This window comes from Anolis carolinensis, unplaced genomic scaffold (assembly GCF_035594765.1).
Source record: "Anolis carolinensis isolate JA03-04 unplaced genomic scaffold, rAnoCar3.1.pri scaffold_27, whole genome shotgun sequence".
NCBI classification, from domain to species: domain Eukaryota; kingdom Metazoa; phylum Chordata; class Lepidosauria; order Squamata; family Dactyloidae; genus Anolis; species Anolis carolinensis.
This window is the reverse complement of record NW_026943836.1, coordinates 38,353-57,816: the sequence shown is the minus strand read 5'-3', so window position 1 is coordinate 57,816 and position 19,464 is coordinate 38,353. Positions and strand designations below refer to the sequence as shown.

Below are 19,464 nucleotides of genomic sequence, written 5' to 3'. Positions count from 1 at the left end.
GACTCGGGGCGGCTCACAACAATAATAAAAACAGTGACAAATTACACATTGTAAAATCAAACATGAAAAGCAGTCATACAATCAATACATACATCACATGTTAAAAACAAGGAGATAAAACAGTTCTAGGCCGAAATAGAGGGATTCTGTAGCTTCGTGGCAGAAGTATTCAGCAAGGTATCAATAATCATGGCAGAACACTCTCTAATTAAATTAAAAGGGCAGACAAATCAACCCCCAAAAATTAGTCGTCGAAGGCCCTCCGGAAAAGCCAGGTTTTAAGGCTTTTTCGAAAGGCAAGGAGGGTGGGGGCCTGTCTAATCTCCCTCGGGAGTGAGTTCCAGAGGCGGGATGGGGGCCACAGCGGAGAAGGCCCTCTCTCTCTCTCTCGTCCCCACCAGCCGCAACTGCGAAGGTGGTGGGAGCAAGAGGAGGGCCTCCCCCGAAGAGCGAAGAGATCGTGCAGGTTCATAGGGGGAGATGCGGTCCCAAACCGTTTAGGGCTTTGTAGGTGATAACCTGAACCTTGAATTGGGCCCGGAAAACAAACGGCAGCCAATGGAGCTCCTTAAACAGAGGCATAGAACGCGCCCTGTAGTTTGCTCCTGTTAGAAGCCTGGTAGAAGCCTGGCACATCGGCTTCTTGTCTTTGCAGCACAGTCTGGAATTGCATTTGTGTTTTGCCCTGTTGGCCAGTGAGACATGCGTCCTCTGATCTCAAGGCGGGAGGCAGCAGAATCAGTCTGGACCCCCCTTGGTGCCTTCCGTGGCCAGACATTGCTGCTGCTGCTGCTGCTTCTCCTCCCTGCTTCTCCTCCTCCAAATCATTTCTCCCTCTGCCTTCCCTCACAGGTTCAGCGCCTTGCCGCCCCACCCGGAGCGCCTGGACATGACCTTCTTTGTGGGGGGTCCGGTGTGGGCCCTGGAGTGGTGCCCCACCCCGGAGGGTGCCCTGGCCTCCCAGCACCTGGCCCTCTACTGCCACCCCGGCATGGAGGACCAGCACCACCTCTCGGGGACCCACCTGGGGCCCGCCCTGCTCCAGCTCTGGGAGGTTGGGGCCCTCCAGCAAGATGCAGGGTGAGTGTGGAACAAGGAGAGGCTGACTGGAAGAAGGCCCCATTCCACACACACACACAAACACAGTCCCTGTCCTGGGCTAGAGGCACATCTTTGGCACCCTCTTGGGTGTGGGAACATTGGCAACTAGAGCAGAGTGCAGTGTAGTCATGCTATGTATGAGTTTAAGGTAGGAGAGGAAATCTGCAGGATGATGCTCTGGTAGGTTTGAAAATGGTAAAACAGGAGACAGACAAAAGAAATGTGTTGTCAAAGGCTTTCATGGCTGGGATCACAGGGTTGCTGTATGTTTTCTGGGCTATCTGGCCATGTTCCAGAAGTATTCTCTCCTGACGTTTCGCCCACATCTATGGCAGGCATCCTCAGAGGTTGTGAGGTACATCTATGGTAGGCAACCTCTGATGCCTGCCATAGATGTAGGTGAAATGTCAGGAGAGAATACTTCTGGAACATGGACATACATCCCGGAAAACATACAACAACCCCAGACAAAAGAAAGTTCCCAAACTGATAGAAAAGTCCCTAGTGCATCTTGAGGTGGAGGGAAGACTCGTGGTGTTCCCTTCTCAAACGAAGGGCAATACATTATAATAACTCTAATAATAGACTTCATTTGTACCCCTCCAACATCTCCCAGAGGGGCTCAGGTGGTTCACAAAGCACTCAAGGAACAACATACAAGATACAAAAAATGCAAAAACAGTAAGATAAAACAAAAAGCAGCCAACATAAACATCACAACTTCACAATGCCCTTGGTTAAAACAGTAAAATACAGCGATTGTGGCAGGTAAAAACAACAGTAATCAATCTCAGTCTTGTAAAGTGCTTGATAAAGAATCTGAAGTAAAGGTAAAGGTTTCCCCTGACGTTAAGTCCAGTTGTGTCCAATGACTCTGGGGGTTGGTGCTCATCTCCATTTCTAAGCCAAAGAGCTGGCATTGTCCATAGACACCTCCAAGGTCATGTGGCCACTGGCACGACTGCATGGAGCGCTGTTACCTTCCCGCTGGAGCGGTATCTATTGATTACTCACATTTGCATGTTTTCGAACTGCTAGGTTGGCAGAAGCTTGGGCTAACAGTGGGCGCTCACACCGCTCCCGGGTTTGAACCTGGGACCTTTCGGTTTGCAAGTTCAGCAGCTCAGCAGTAGTAACACACTGAGCCACCAGAGGCTCCGCAAAGAATCTGAAGGTCCTCATATATATACTAAAGGGTTTGGGGAGGGGGGGGGGAGAAGGGAGAAGTGGCCTCTCCATGCAGGCAGGAAGCAAAACACCTTGAATAACAAAGATCTAGGAAACACAGGAGGAAACCAAGGCAGCAGTCATGTCCCCCAGGCAGGTCCCTCCACCCTCCTGGCTCTCTACACCCAAGGGATGAGGCCTCTTCCCTCCTGACGTGGTTTTCCCTCCCTCCTTCCCTCCCTCTCAGATCCGCCACCAAACCAGGACTGGCCTTTGCCATTGCCACCGACCACGGCTGCATTTGGGACCTGAAGTTCTGCCCCAGCGGCGCCTGGGAGCCCCCCTCCGTCCGGCGCAAGGTCAGTCACGCTCAATGGGCACTGCGGGGGGAGGGGGGGGCACCTGGGGGGAGCGGGCCCCTCTGCTCTCGGGTTGTGTCCTGGCTCTACTCCCCTCTTTGCAGGCCCCCCAGATGAGCCGCCTGGGCCTGCTGGCAGCGGCCTTCTCGGACGGACAGGTGCTGCTCTACAGCCTTCCTCACCCGGAGGCCCTGAGGGCCCAACAGACAGCCCAGGTAACAGGTAGGAAGAGCTGACAGACAGGAGAGGCCCTGGGGGGGGCAGCAGGGAAGGGTCTCTCACCCAAGTGGGGCAGGAAGAGGCAACATGGAAGCTGTGTCATGAATACCTTTTAAACAAAGGTTCTTTTTATTGCAATTTTCTGTCAAGTTCAGTGCCAGGAGTCAGGGTGTGAGTTGGTGGGTTTCTTCAACCACCATCAATCAATCATGCTCCGGACCAGCACCCTGATGAATTGGTGAATTTTTCTGCCCTCGCCAATTCCTCCAAAGTCAGACTCAAAGACATCTGCAGCCTGAAGTTCAAACACTTATTTAATATTTACAAAGTAGCAGAGTCGCTCGAAGCCGGCATTCTTCGGCTCAGCTCTTCTCTCACAGTACAACAAGAGATAAGAAAACACATTCCTTAGTCTGAAGGAAGTTCCGATGGAAATCATGTCTCATAGGTCACAGCAGGCTGTCAGTCAAACTGGCCTGCTGTTAACTGTTTCATTGCTGAAACACACACTTGCAAAACAGCAGAAACACTTGATTTACATTTCTTATACACACAACCAAAAATCCAACATTTTCAGTGTGAGAGAGTATCAAAACCTCAACAGAACAACATTTAGACATACAGATTCTATATAACTACATTAGATTCACAAGCAACCTACAGTTACATTGGCTAACAAACAGACGTTTTGACTTAGCATTCACACTCACATTCATTCATTGTCATTCATCCAAATATTTCCATATCCTTTTCTCCCTCCTTAGAGATGCACCTGGTTAGGCCAGGCCCTACTTTCCTTGCAGCCTGACAACACATAGTTCCAAAACTTCCAAAATGCTGCCAAAACGCCAAAAAAGAACATGCTTCCAAAATGCACTCCTTTCTCTTCCCTTGCGAAAAGAAGGAAGTGTCCAGAATTGCTTTCCATTGCAGATCTGACACTCCCTATACACCATCTCCACACAGCATGGCAGGTGAGCAGCTCCGCTGTCTGTCACAATTTTTGGATTGTAATAAGGTCTCCTATATAGCAATATTTTGCTGATGTTGTCTTCTGGTTGTAAACAAATGATAGACGTCTTCCATCCTGTAACATCCTGGCTCCATCTCAGTTTCCTGGCAGATCTTGACTCTCCTTGATTGGTGTTAGCAAACGCAAGCCTTGTGTTGACTTCCTTCTTAACATTTCCTTAACTTAAAAGAGCCATTGTCTCTGATTAACCTAAACACTCCCCCCACAAAAAAAATTAATCAAGTCAGCAAATGTTGACAGATGTAAACATTTATTTATTTATTTATTTATTTACAGCATTTATATTCCGCCCTTCTTTCTTACCCTGAAGGGGACTCAGGGCAGATCACATGACACATATAGGCAAACATTCAATGCCTTTTAACATAGAACAAAGACAAGACAAACATAGGCTCCGAGCTGGCTTCGAACTCATGACCTCCTGGTCAGAGTGATTCATTGCAGTGATTCATTGCAGCTGCTCTCCAGCCTGCGCCACAGCCTGAGCCCATTTCTCTTATCTCTCTTAAACATTTCTCTTATCACCATCACAGTTCTTATCACAGTTTACCAGGCAAGTCAACCATTTCAGTTTTCATTACAATTCAGCAAGCAGGTTGTTAATGGTTTAGTCATTGCAGGCCTTAATCTTCAGAATGGCATCTTCAAAATTAATTAGCTCTCATTCACTCATTCCTTTCATTCAGTTCCATTCGAAAATTCAAATATTAAATCCACATTTATCAAATCTGCACATCATTTTAATATGACGGCTATTGTCAGGAAGGAGCCCAGAGGTGCAAGAGGAAGGGGCGTGTGCAGCTGGCAGGCCCTTCTCCCTGCTTCTGCCTTTATTTATTTATTTATTTGCAGTATTTACATTCCGCCCTGCCTTCTCACCCCGAAGGGGACTCAGGCCGGATCACATTACACATACAAGGCAGACATTCAGTGCCTTTTTAACATAGGACAAAGACAGAGACAAACGCAGGCTCCGAGCTGGCCTCGAACTCATGACCTCTTGGTCAGAGTGATTGTCAGGACCCAGGCTGCAGAGCACCAATAACCATGCGCAGAGACCAGAATCTATCTAATATCTTTATTAAGGAAATATATAAAGTCAATAAAAATAAGTGTAGAATATAGTTCAGAAGTAGACCTTTCAGGAAAGGTCAAATATAGTCCAGGAAAACAATGTCCAATATGAGATATTAAAGTCCAAAGTTATAATCCAATAACCGAAACACACACTTTGCCAAGGAAAATGAGGGGAAATGACAAGGTCCTTTAATCCATGGAACTTGATGCAAGGCTGGAGAGCAAACTAGATTCTTGGCAAACAAGGCTTGATTCAAGGCAACAAGAAGCGAGGAACAAGAACAGGGTCCGTGGCGAAATCCGTGGCGAGGTCCGGGGAACAAGGCAGGGCTGGAACGAGAACAAGGTCCTGGAACTGGAGTAGCGTAGTCCACACACAATCTACTCCCGAAGCTGACGAATTGACTCCGCAAGGATTCCTTTGCGGGCAAACACCTATATAGGATCTTGTTTTCCCGCCAGGAACACTTTCTCTGGGGAACAAGAAACGAAACCTATACTGTGTCCAGATGCATGACTCCTTAAAGTTTCCCAAGGGAAGCAGACTTAATCAGCTAATTGTCTGGCAGCTATCCTGGCGCTGCGGCGAGTCGCCTCTCGAGCGCTTCTATCTTGATTATAATAATCCCGGCGAGAAAATGGGGGAGATTTCTGCTCAAGGCTTGTTTGGCTGTCTTCTGGTGGGCAAACATCTTGCAGGTGCAAGGGCTCCAAATCTGGCAGAAACGGTGGGAAACCCAAGTTTTCCTCTTCATCTGCCTCAATAGTACTAGGAACGGGACTACATGGCCCATGAGTCATCACAGTGATTTGTTGCAGTTGGCTGCTCACCAGCCTGCGCCACAGCCCGGGCCATGGGCCAGCCGTACCCTATCAGGACAGAACCTGCGCTCTGGCCATTCTTGCTGTGCCGGTCGGTGGTCATGGGGACCCCAAGGGCTTCTCTTGACCTTGACTACAGCCAGGAAAGATCATTGGAGCCCTCTTTTCCTCAGCTGCCCCTCAGGAATGGCCCCTCCGGACCCCCGGGGCAAATCCTGCTGTGTATGTGGAAAGGAAAGGAAAGGGGGCTGTCTGTTTCCCAAGAGACATCCACTTCAAAGTGGATAGACCAGCTTTGTTTTCTCTGTGTCTTCCTTTCTGGCAGAAGGGGGTTGGACTGGATCTCTTCCAACTCTACTATTCTGTGCCTCCAAACCATCACCTCCATCCCCTTCCTCCCCTTGCTCCTCCCCTGCCCCATAGGGGCCCCCTTTTTCCACCCCACCTCCTCCTGGGCTGTGTGGCCATGTTCCAGGAGTATTCTCTCCTGACATTTCATACCTCACAACCTCTGAGGATGCCTGCCATAGATGTGGGCGAAACGTCAGGAGAGAATCTATTTATTTCTTTATTACAACATTTATATCCCGCCCTTCTCACCTGAGAGGGGACTCAGGGCGGCTTACAATAAGCACACATATAAAAATTATACAACACACTATAAATCAATATAAAAATTATAACCTACGTGAACATTCATAAAAACATTCATAAAAACATTCTAAAATACATTCTAAAATGGGCGTGTTCATTTTAATATGACAGCTATTGTCAGGAAGGAGCCCAGGGGTGCAAGAGGAAGGGGCGTGTGCCTCTGCCTTTCTTGCTATGGACCCTGTCAGGACAGAACCTGCGCTCTGGCCATTCTTGCTGTGCCGGTCGGCGGTCATGGGGACCCCAAGGGCTTCTCTTGACCTTGACTACAGCCAGGAAAGATCATTGGAGCCCTCTTTTCCTCAGCTGCCCCTCAGGAATGGCCCCTCTGGACCCCCGGGGCAAATCCTGCTCTGTATGTGGAAAAGGAAAGTGGAGGGGTGTCTGTTTTCCCAAGAAACATCCACTTCAAGGCAGATAGACCAGCTTTGTTTTCTCTGTGTCTTCCTTTCTGGCGGAAGGGGGTTGGACTGGATCTCTTCCAACTCTACTATTCTGTGACTCCAGACCGTCACCCACCATCACCTCTGTCCCCTTGCTCCCCTTGCTCCTCCCTGCCCCATATGGGCCCCCTTTTCCCACCCCACCTCCTCCTGGGAAGCGCCTGTGTGCTCAGCCAGGCTTATCAGTTAATGAGGCTTGTAATTGCATCTGTCTGCAGGAATGAGTGATGGGGGGAGGAAGGTGCGGGTGATAAGGCTGGGTGCTCAGCCTGGCCCTCTTTCTTCTGCCGGTGATAATGGGGAATCTCTCCCTGGGGAGCCGGGCCTGGAGTGGGGCAGACTGCCAAGCCCCCTCCCTCCCTCCCTCCTTCCTTCCCTTTCTTGCTGGGCATCCCTGCAAGGCCTTGCATCAAGACTTGCAGGGCATCCTTTTCCCGCCTGGACTGCAGGCCTTCCAGGGATGGCGACACTTCCAGCCCATCCACACATATGGAGCTCTGTCCCAGGAGAAGCCCTGTGTCTCCCTCAAACCAGGCCCCTCCAAGACAGGCCTCCAGTTCAGTTATTCTGCCCAAAAAGAGAGCTATCTCTGAATCGTAGGATGTGTCTAATCTGCTTTGAAGTCTGGCTCACCTCCATAGCGTTGTTCCTCTGTTCAGTAACCATGCTTTTATTCTGTGAAGCTGTGTTTTAGAGTTTATTTATTTGATTTATTTACAGCATTTATTTTCCACCCTTCTCACCCCGAAGGGGACTCAGGGCGGATCACATTACACACATAAAGGCAAACATTCAATGCTATGACATAGAACAGAGACAGAGACAAGACGCTGGCCTCGAACTCATGACCTCTTGGTCAGAGTGATTTGTTGATTTGTTGCAGCTGGCTTGCTTTCCAGCCTGCGCCACAGCCCTCAGTTGATATATTAATCTGTTGTGATTGTTATGTATTTTATATTGTTGTATTTTATACCGCTGTATTTTATTGTATGTTGTTGGGCTTGGTCCCCATGTGAGCCTCCCCAAGTCGCCTTGGGGAGATGGGGCAGGATACAAAAATAAAGTTATTATTATTATTCCTTCTTATGTGCCAAGGTGGGCTGGCTTGTGGGTCTTTCCAGCAGCCTCCCTCTGCTGAACCATTGCCTGAGGAGTGAGTTGAAAGGGTCCCAATGTCGTTGAGCTTGTTCTGCTGTCTCTGCCATAATTCACAACAACCAGAGCGTGGTCAAGCGTGGTCTGGAGAGGAGAATGAGGAGGGGGGGGGAGGGAAGGGTGTTGGGAATGGACGAGCCGTTAAACTCTAATCACCCTCTTTATGAGATAAATTCCCATTAAAATAGCAGAGTAAAAATTGCAGCAGTGAGACTTACGCACAATGTGAGTTTCAGGCGGCCTCTTTGTCATCAGGAAGGCAAAGGGATGCAAAATTAGCTTTAAAGTCTGAAAGCATTTATTGAGGTAAAAAAAATCCATTGATGGATAGAAAAGCTTTGGACCTAACTAGCTAATCTATCCTGTTCTAATACACATAGACGGATTAAAATAACAAAGCTCTAGATAGCTACATCTTGCTAGTAGAGTGGACAGAGGCTTGTCCTCTCTGGAACAAAGCAGGAAGCTGGAAGGAATGGCGACCAAGCCTCGTGGGTCTGTTCTTCTCTAGGGCCATAAACATTCCAAAAGCCCAATTGGGGAAGTGACGTCAAAGCCCTAGGAGAGATCACATTTCTAAAGCATCAAAGGGGTGGGTTGACCTAAACAGGACATGAGGGAGGAAACAATAGTGAATCCTATCTAGGCATGCTTTGGAAACGGGGAAAGGATTCCCTCAATCTAACTCTATCATCTATCTAACTACATTTAGACTTGAATAGTCCAGGATGATTTCCAACAAAGGGAGTCTCCTGTGGCTGGCTGGCTCTCTGACTGACCACCCCTATGCTTCTGACTGACCACCCTTGTGTTCCCCCTTCTTCTAGGCAGCGGAGGCCTCTCTCCTCGGCACGCCATCTACAAGGTGGGTCCCCATCCCTTTCAATCCCTTTCAATCCCGGACCGCTCACAAGAGCTTTGAGGAAAGGAGGGGGCCCTTGAGGTCACCAAGCTGCCTCCATAAGCCCTTCCAGGCCACAGCTTTCTTCACTTCCAGTCTGCAGCCAGCTTCTTGTAGGGCAGGAATGGGCAGAGCCAGGCCAGGAGTCGAGGCCAGGAAGGCAGGGCTGAGGCTTCCACAACAGGAGACTAGGCCTGCTCCTGAGGCCCACTTCCCACCCATCTTGCATTCTCAGAGGCCTTCCCGTCCTCCGCAGGGTCTGCTCACTCCCGCCTCCTCCTCCTCCCACAGGTCCAGTGCGTGGCCTCCTTGCAGGTCAGCTCCATCCAGGCCGAGGGCTCCTCCGCTGAGTGTGGGCAGTGTTTCAGCTTGGCCTGGCTGCCCTCCAGGCCTCACCTGCACCTGGCCGCCTCCTTCTATGATGGTAAGTGTTGGAGACAGCAACCTCCCAAGCCTTTCACTATTTGTTTATTGATGTATATACTTGCTAACCTGTGTGCTATGTCCATGTGGATTTGCCAGTTTGACTCTCTGGAAGGGGTTCTAGACATGTGATTGTACTGAGCATGTTCAGACTCAGGACTCCATTTTGTATGAAATCTTGCACCAGACCATGTTGCTGTTTGGTCTCCAATATAATAAGTTTGCTTTAGACCTCAATGGAAGTGGATGCATGTATGTTTATGGACTTCAGTGAGTACAATTATACTTAAAGACTATGGACTATTGATTAAGAATGATACTCAACACAGAGAAGCTACATCCTATCCATAATTAAACTTTGATAAGAAATGTGCCTGTATGGTGAATTAATAAAAGATGTTTTATGAGTAAACAAGATAGGTTATTTTTCAAAAAAGACTTCTGTTTTTTGTTTTTTATTATTATTTTTTATTTTTTATTATTATTTCTGTGCATATTTTAAACTAAGAGGTTTCAAGGTATACATTTTGGGCAATTACATCTTCTGCTAACCAACTATATTTTTGTAGTGGCCTGTCTTTGTCCTTGGCAGTTTAAAGATAGCTGAATTACCTGTATGCCATTACATGGCTGCTTATGAATATCACTTGTTCAGAGGATTCATAACAAGATCATGCTTTTTTTGACTCGTGGTTTTCAAAAGATGGTCTCCATATGTTCATGGAGATTCACATTTGCCAAACGGATATGACATAATTTTTCCCCTTTTTAATGAGGTTATGATTGCCATTTCTTTCCAAAAAGGTATACCCCCAGAGACTGTTATTTTCCAGAAGTAAGGGAGGGAGCACTCGGAGAACGCTCTGCCCATGCTCCTGGCCTCAGTGCTGCACCAGCCACCCCTCACCTGCATCTCTGCTCCTTCCCTCCCCTCCCGCCTCTTCCTGCGCAGGCACCGTGGCCCTCTGGGACCTGGCCACCACCTCCCTGCTGCTGCGGATACGCCAGGCGGACGGCTCCCTCCGGCTCTTCCCCTTCCACTCCTTCCTGGCCCACGACCAGGCCGTGCGCAGCATCCAGTGGTGCAAGGCAGACAGGTGGGAGCACGGTGGGGGGCTGGCTAAGGGGAGGGAGCATCTCATGGTGACTTCCTGTGGGAGTGGGGAGTGCTCAAGCGACCCTGTCGGGGGGAACACCACACCCATGGGCCCCTCCCAGTGTTGTGGTAATCTCTGAGCGGTTAGACAATTTAACCCTCTCTGGGGGAGATTCCACCAAAAAGCAGCAGAGTAGCAAAAGCAAAGCTTTCAAATGCAGCAGATACTTACACGGGGCGAGCAAGAGAAGCCTTTGTCTATTTAGGATTGCAATGGAGTGCAGAGTCTCAGTAAAAGTTCAAAAAGTATTTATTCAGGTAAAAAGAATTCCATTGTAGATAGAAAGGCTTGGGAGCTGTCTAGTCTACTCTAGACTGGTTTCTAAGGAAAATAAGAAAGGAAAAATAACAAACATCTAAATAGTTACATCTTGCCAGGAGAGATGGGAGGATGTGTTGTTAGCTTGAAGAACAAAAGGAGAAGAGTGAACCAAAATGGTTCCAACCTCATGGTCCAGTTTATTGGGGCCATAAAAGACATTCTGACCAATGAGAAGTTAGTGTCCCTAAAGATTCACATTTCTACTTACTTCAAAGTAAGGGATGTGATGTAAACAGGAAAGAGTGAAACACAGTGAAGCCTATCTGGGCATGCTTTGGAAACAGAGAAAGGATTCCCTCAATTTAACTCTATCATCTGTCTGACTACATCTAGACTTGAGTAGTCCAGGGGGATTCCCAACACCCAGGACTCCAGTGGGGCATGGGGGGAGCTGGATAGTTGGAGAGACGGGGCCCAGGAAGACCCAGGTCCTCCCCTCTTGGCTTCACCCTCTGAAGCGCTATCCAAACTCCCGTTCCTTTGTGGAGGTCCAGCCTCCTGGCCATCTTTGCTCCTTTTCTGGGGAGCAAACACCAGGCTGTTATCAAGGCTTCTCTCCTCTCCCCATTCCAGCAATTTCCTGGTGACAGCTGGGAATGACCGGAAGATCAAGTTCTGGGACCTGCGCCGACTGCACGAGCCCGTCAACAGCATCAAGCGCTTCCTGAGCACAGAGATAGCCTGGCTGCTCTCCTCCTGCGGGGTCACGGTGGCCCAGGACAACTGCTACGCCCCGTGAGTCTCCGCCTCTCTCTCTGCCCCCCCCTCCCCACAGCTGAGGGCAAGGTGGGCTCTATTGGGGGGGAGCAAGACTGGCTACCCCCTTGGTCCCAGGGGTCAGGGGCGTGGCCTGGTCTCCCCCGCTGGGCAACTTTGGCTTCTCTTCTGCGCTGCAGGTACGGCCTGTGTGGCATCCACTACCTCGACGCTGGCTTCCTGGGCTTCCGGGCCTATTTCGTGGCCCCCCGCAAGGGCACCGTCTGGGTAAGCAAAGGGCCTGCCCCACACCTGCCCCCTCACACAGCCCCCTTTGCAGGAAAGCTCATGCAACTGTTGCCAGAACCTATCCTCTTCTTTTCCTACCTGCAGAGCATCTCTGGTTCCGACTGGCTGAACACAGTGGTCGCTGGGGACGTCACGGGGGAACTGGGGGTGGCCATGATGCCCGACCTCTCCCTCGACCCCCACAACGTCAAGCGGCCCTCAGAGCGCAGATTTGTAGGTATCTCCTCTCCGAATCAGAGTCCTTCTGTCACACCTTCTGGATTGTTGTAAGGTCACTTATATAGCAATATTTTGCTGATGATGTTGTCCCAAAGTTGTAAATGAATGATAGACGTCTTCCATTCTAAAATATCCTCAGTTTCCTGGACCAGACGTTGATTCCTCTTGATTGGTGTTAGCAAACACAAGCAGCTCTTCCCCAAAAGTTCATCAAGTCAGCAAATGTTGACAGATGTTAACAGATGTAAACATTTTTCTTATCATTCGCAGTTCTTACCACAGTTTGCCGGGCAGGTCAGCTATTTTAGGTCTCATTAGCAGGTTTTAATTACAATTCCTGAGCAGGTAGTTAATGGTTTGCAGGCCTTAGTCTACAGACTGGTGTCTTCAAATTTACTAACTCACTCATACCTCTCATTCATACCACATATGATCTTGTTACATCTTAACCCCTAAGGCAGGGGACCCCAAACTACGGCCCGCGGGCCACATGAGGCCCCTCAAAGGCATTTATTCGGCCCCCACAGTGGTGGCTCCCTCCTCCTCCTCCGAGGAAGGTGCGTGCTGCTGCCATCTTTCCCTCCTCCTCCCTCTCGGTGCACAAGCCTTTGGAGCCTTGCCTTTCTAGCCTTTCTCGCCTCCTCCTTCTGCTGCACCACCTCCTCTCTCGCCCGGTGTGTGCCTTGCAAAGCTCTGCTTTGTGTTTGTAAAGGTGTTTTAATAAATATTTTATTAATTATCAATTATTAAGGGGTGTTTTGCTTGTGCTTGTGGTGCACAAAGGCAGAAGGGAGTTGGACTAAATGGCCCAAGGGGTCTCTTCCAAGTCTCTTCGTTGTTGTTGTTGTTGTTATTATTACCATTGAGGTTGAGTGGCCATCTTTTAGGTTGCTTTGCTAGTGCTTTTGGTGCACAAAGGCAGAAGGATTTTAACGATTGTAACAATTGTTTTACCGATATTGATGTTTTTATTGGTATAATTGTTTTATTGCTGTGTTATTGATTTTTGATTGTTTTATTGGGCTAGGCCCCATGTAAGCTGCCCCAAGTCCCTTCGGGGAGATGGGGCGGGGTATAAAAATAAAGTTGTTATTATTATTATTATTATTATTATTATTATTATTATTATTATCAACACAACGACGTTGTATGGCACAGCAAACAAGATAGATATGCTGGATTTCGTTTCGCAAAACCACAAGTCGAACACTTCCCAAGTGTCTAGGACTGTGTGATGTATTTTCGGATGATGCGTGCAGATCCCAGCAGGGTGGCCTTTTGCAGTTGGCAGATGGTGATTTTGTCAATGTCTATTGTTTCCAAATGCCGGCTGAGATCTTTTGGCACAGCACCCAGTGTGCCCATCACCACCGGGACCACCTGCACTGGTTTCTGCCAGAGTCTTTGAAGTTCAATCTTGAGGTCCTGTTAGCGGCTGAGTTTTTCCTGTTGTTTTTCATCTATGCCAGGGGTCCTCAAACTTTTTAAGCAGAGGGCCGGTCCACAATCTTTCAGACTGTTGAGGGGCCGAATTATCATTTGAAAAAAAATACAAACAAATTCCTATGCACACTGCACATGTCTTATTTGTAGTGCAACAACAACAACAACGAAAGAACAATACAATATTTAAAAATGAAAACAATTTTAACCAACATAAATCTATTAGGATTTCAATGGAAAGTGTGGGTCTGCTACTGGCCAATGAGATAGTCAAGTTAATTAGGATTGTTGTTGTTGTTGTTGTGTGCCTTCAAGACATTTCAGACTTTGGCCGAGCCTAAGTCTAAAATTAATTATTTATTTACTGCATTTATTTACTACATTTATATCCTGCCCTTCTCACCCTGAAGGGGACTCAGAGCAGCTGTATGTACATACAATATATTATATTATTAGCATAACACAATATTAGCATTATATATTACTGTATTGAACTATACCACTATACTATTATATAATATGTAATATATAACATATAATTAATATTATTATATGGTATTACTATTAGTATTATATTGTATAACATAAGATTATTATCAATATCATATGTACATACAATATATTATATTATTAGCATAGCACAATATTAGCATTATACATTACTATATTGAACTATACCACTATACTATTATATAATACGTAATATATAACATATAATTAATATTATTATATGGTATTATTATTAGTATTATATTGTATAACATAATATTATTATCAATATTATATGTATATACAATATATTATTTTATTAAAACTAATACAAAAATATTATATTATAAAACTGAGGGCGGGGGCCAGGTAAATGACCTTGGAGGGCCGCATCCGGCCCCCGGGCCTTAGTTTGGGGACCCCTGCAGTAGAGTCTCACTTATCCAAGCTAAATGGGCCGGCAGAAGCTTGGATAAGCGAATATCTTGGATAATAAGGAGGGATTAAGGAAAAGCCTATTAAACATCAATTTAGATTATGATTTTACAAATTAAACACCAAAACATCATGTTATACAACAAGTTTGACATAAAAGGTAGTTCAATACGCAATAATGTTATGTTGTAATTACTGTATTTACTAATTTAGCACCAAAATATCACGATATATTTTTGATCCAACTCATGATTTTAACATTATTTTATATTGACTTTTTATGACTGTTTTTATCCATGTTGATGTTTTATTGTTGGCTGATTTGTTTAACGTTTTTGTTTTGATTTTGTGCTGTTGTGTCCGGGCATAGCCCCATGTAAGCCGCCCCAAGTCCCTTCGGGGAGATGGGGCGGGGTATAAGAATAAAGTAGTTATTATTATTATTATAAAACATTGACTACAAAAATGGCTTGGATAATCCAGAGGCTTGGCTAAGCAAGGCTTGGATAAGTGAGACTCTACTGTAATCCAGTAGTAAAAGCAATTGGCAAAATATAAATCCAAGTCTCAGATGTAGGAAATTAGTCCCGAAAAACAAGGCACCCTGAACTACAGAGCAAAAAGTAATACACAGTTTCCAGGCATGAACACAAGCGAAAGTCCTTTTCCATGAGCTTAAAATAAGGCAGGAGATGGGCTTCCAAAGATTGTTGCTACGTCTGAAATCACTTTCTGTTATTTAGCCATGTTTACAAGCCAGAAAGGCATTTCTCTGCCCTTGGCTTCCCACTCGTTTATTAGCTATTCAACCTCAACCTTGTATCTCTGTCTAAGTAAGATTCCTCTGACTCGCTGCCTGAAACACCTGGAGCTTGTTGATGTTCTGAATCGAGTGAAAGGTCGCCCTTATCATTATTTCCTGTTTCCTCGCCAGAGCCTTCAACATTCTCAGCATCAGAGCCTTCAAGATTTCCCACATCAGCATTGCTTTGGTCAGCCTGCATAAACCCAAATCTCCCTTCATCACCAGACTGAACCGCAACGCTCACTGATATATCCCTTTCAGGAACATCAAGTATCATGGCCAGGAGCTCTTGCAGGGCATGGTCCACAGGTGCAGAGATTTTGTGGGGAAAGCAGGACTAAATACAGAGCCGGAAGGGATCCAACGAGGGGGGGGGGGGGTTGGTTTGTGGTCCCTTGGAAGTTTCGCTCAGTGGTACCCCCACAGGCACAAACTGTGACCCCCATCAAGAACCAGTCTCCATTTAGTGTATTAACTCTGTCTTGTGTTTTTAATTTGTCTATTATATTTGAATGTTATGCTGATATTGTTTTTACCTACATAGCTATATTGGCTTTAACTGTCATATTTTGTTTTGTTTTGGGCTTGGCCCCATGTTAGCCACCCCGTGTCCCTTTGGGGAGATGGTGGTAGGATAGAAAAATAAAGTATTATTTTTATTTATTTATTTATTATTAGTCTCTCTTGTAACTTAATTCCAAATTTGGCTTTGAATGCAGTATTATTTTTTGTTTTACATATAATCCAATTCTGCTTATTATTCCATCTCGAAGGATCACCAATGGGAAGTAACATCGCACTTATTGTTTATTTAACTTAGTGTTATAATAGGTGTAGCGTTTAGTGTCCTGCTCACTTCAAACGACCAGCATGAACGCAGATCAAAGGCAGCTGCTATCAAAACCGATCTTTATTGAAGAACACACGACTTGGAAAAAGTCGAGAATGACATAATGTTTACATACAAGCAATTTTATCACCTTGGTTGCAACGTAACACCACACGTAAATATCATCACCAAACCCCACCCCCTGTATCACATTTCTACTATTCCCACACAAACTACTCATTATAATTGTTATGATTTTCACCCCCGAGTTCCCATGCTCTGCTGCCAGGTGTTTTCATGAGACATTCAGGAGTGTTGATGTTATGGCTCCAATTCCAGGGCTTGCAAATTCAGCCCTGGGAATTGGTCCCATGACAGTTTAGTATTTCAACGCATCCCACCTCAATCTTTTATCTTCTGTTTGTTGCACAAACAGGTATGTTTGTTGCTCTCTCGGATTCTGTACAGTCTGATTGATGCTCAGTGGCTGGGTCTGGGTGTCTGGCTTTTATGGGGGCACCAGGATGGAGGATGGAGGGAGGGTGGGTTTCTGGGCTTGGGGTGTCATTAGGTGTTGCCTGTACTCCCCCTTGAAGGATCCCGAATGGAAAGCAGGAGAACTATAAATCCCAGCAACTACAACTCCCAAATGTCAAGGTCTATTACAGGGGTCCTCAAACTTTTAAAGCAGAGGGCCGGTCCACAATCCTTCAGAATGTTGAGGGGCCGAATTATCATTTGGAAAAAAATACGAACAAATTCCTATGCATACTGCACATGTCTTATTTGTAGTGAAACAACAACAACAACAACAACAACAACAACAACAACAACAACAAAGAAATAAGAATACAATATTTAAAAATGAAAACAATTTTAACCAACATAAACCTATCAGGATTTCAATGGAAAGTGTAGGTAAGCTTCTGGTCAATGAAATAGTCAAGTTAATTAAGATTGTTGTTGTTGTGTGACTTCAAGTCATTTCAGACTTTGGCCGAGCCTAAGTCTAAAATTAATTATTTATTTACTGCATTTATTTACTACATTTATATCCCACTCTTCTCACCCCGAAGGGGACTCAGAGCAGGTATATGTACATACAATATATTATATTATTAGCATAGCACAATATTAGCATTGTATATTACTATATTGAACTATACCACTATACTGTAATATTATATGTAATATATAACATATAATTAATATTATTATATGGTATTATTATTAGTGTTATATTGTATTACATTATAATATTATTATCAATATTATATGTACATACAATATATTATATTATTAGCATAGCACAATATTAGCATTATATATTACTATAGTGAACTATACCACTATACTATTATATGTTATGTAACATATAATCAATATTATTATATGGTATTATTATTAGTATTATATTGTATAACATAATATTATTATCAATATTATATGTATATACAATATATTATATTATTAGCATAGCACAATATTAGCATTATATATTACTATAATGAACTATACCACTATACTATTATATGTTATGTAACCTATAATTAATATTATTATATGGTATTATTATTAGTATTATATTGTATAACATAATATTATTATCAATATTATATGTATATACAATATATTATATTATTAGCATAGCACAATATTAGCATTATATATTACTATAATGAACTATACCACTATACTATTATATGTTATGTAACCTATAATTAATATTATTATATGGTATTATTATTAGTATTATATTGTATAACATAATATTATTATCAATATTATATGTATATACAATATATTATATTATTAGCATAGCACAATATTAGCATTATATATTACTATAATGAACTATACCACTATACTATTATATGTTATGTAACCTATAATTAATATTATTATATGGTATTATTATTAGTATTATATTGTATAACATAATATTATTATCAATATTATATGTACATACAATATATTATATTATTAGCATAGCACAATATTAGCATTATATATTACTATATTGAACTATACCACTTTACTGTAATATTATATGTAATATATAACATATAATTAATATTATTATATGGTATTATTATTAGTGTTATATTGTATTACATTATAATATTATTATCAATATTATATGTATATACAATATATTATATTATTAGCATAGCACAATATTAGCATTGTATATTACTATAGTGAACTATACCACTATACTATTATATGTTATGTAACATATAATCAATATTATTATATGGTATTATTATTAGTATTATATTGTATAACATAATATTATTATCAATATTATATGTCATGGAGCCAATTCCCAGAGCTGAGTCTGCAAGCTCTGGAATTGGAGCCATAACAACAAGCACTCCCCGATAGCTCATGCAGACACCTGGCAGCGGAGCATGGGAACTTTTGGAGTGAGAATCAAAACAGCTTTAATGAATAGTTGGTGTTGTAGTGGTAGTAATGTGATATGTGGGGTGGGGTTTGGTGATGATATTTACGTGTGGTGTGACGTTGTAGCAAAGGTGATAAAAATGATTGTGTGTAAACATTATGTCATTCTCGACTTTTCCCAAGTCGTGTGTTCTTCAATAAAGATTGGTTTTGATAACAGCTACCTTTGGTCTGTGTTCATGCTGGTCGTTTGAAGTAAGCGTGACAATTATATGTATATACAATATATTATATTATTAAAACTAATACAAAAATATCTATATATATAAAAGAGTGATGGCATCAGGGCAGCGGACAAAACAACAAAACTATAGGGCCCCCAACCTCGAAATTTGACAACACAACCCATCAGCCACGCCTCTAGGTTGATACAACAAAAAGAAAAGAAAAATAAAGTCCTAATTAGAGGGGGAGGAATAATTGTTTTTATCCAATTGCTGCCAGTTACAAGGCTATGTTCCACCCACTTGGTCTCCTAGCAACCTACTCAGCCCAGGGGACAGGCACAAGAGTTTGGAGAGACCCCTAAGGGCCATCCAGCCCAACCCTTTCTACTATGCAGCAGGACACAATCCAAGCATTCACAACACATGGACAATGTATAAATACTATACAATACAACACAGGGACATGGACCCCCTCTATCCTCACCACTTTCCCAGGACACAAACAACCAAATGCATACTCAACATAAAGACAACCATACAACAGACATTCAATACCACCACTAACTCAACAAGTTCTCACCAATGCCACAGCAACGCGTGGCCGGGCACAGCTAAAACTGAGGGCGGGGGCCAGGTAAATGACCTTGGAGGGCCGCATCCGGCCCCCGGGCCTTAGTTTGGGGACCCCTGGTCTATTATCCCCAAACTCCACCCGTGTTCACATTTGTGCATATTGAGTCTTCGTGCCGAGTTTGGTCCAGATCCATCATG

General features: G+C 44.3%; 1 protein-coding gene across 1 annotated transcript in view; it reads left to right on the top strand.

The window, feature by feature from the left end:
• The window catches only part of gtf3c2 (general transcription factor IIIC subunit 2), a 75,047-nt gene that overhangs the window by 43,366 nt on the left and 12,217 nt on the right, over positions 1–19,464 (top strand). Inside the window, exons 8-16 of the mRNA XM_062966672.1 lie at positions 853–1,080; positions 2,516–2,627; positions 2,732–2,849; positions 8,858–8,895; positions 9,223–9,355; positions 10,307–10,451; positions 11,406–11,567; positions 11,729–11,816; positions 11,922–12,050. Coding sequence (XP_062822742.1) covers positions 853–1,080; positions 2,516–2,627; positions 2,732–2,849; positions 8,858–8,895; positions 9,223–9,355; positions 10,307–10,451; positions 11,406–11,567; positions 11,729–11,816; positions 11,922–12,050 — 1,153 coding nt within the window. The remainder of the gene's footprint in view (positions 1–852; positions 1,081–2,515; positions 2,628–2,731; positions 2,850–8,857; positions 8,896–9,222; positions 9,356–10,306; positions 10,452–11,405; positions 11,568–11,728; positions 11,817–11,921; positions 12,051–19,464) is intronic.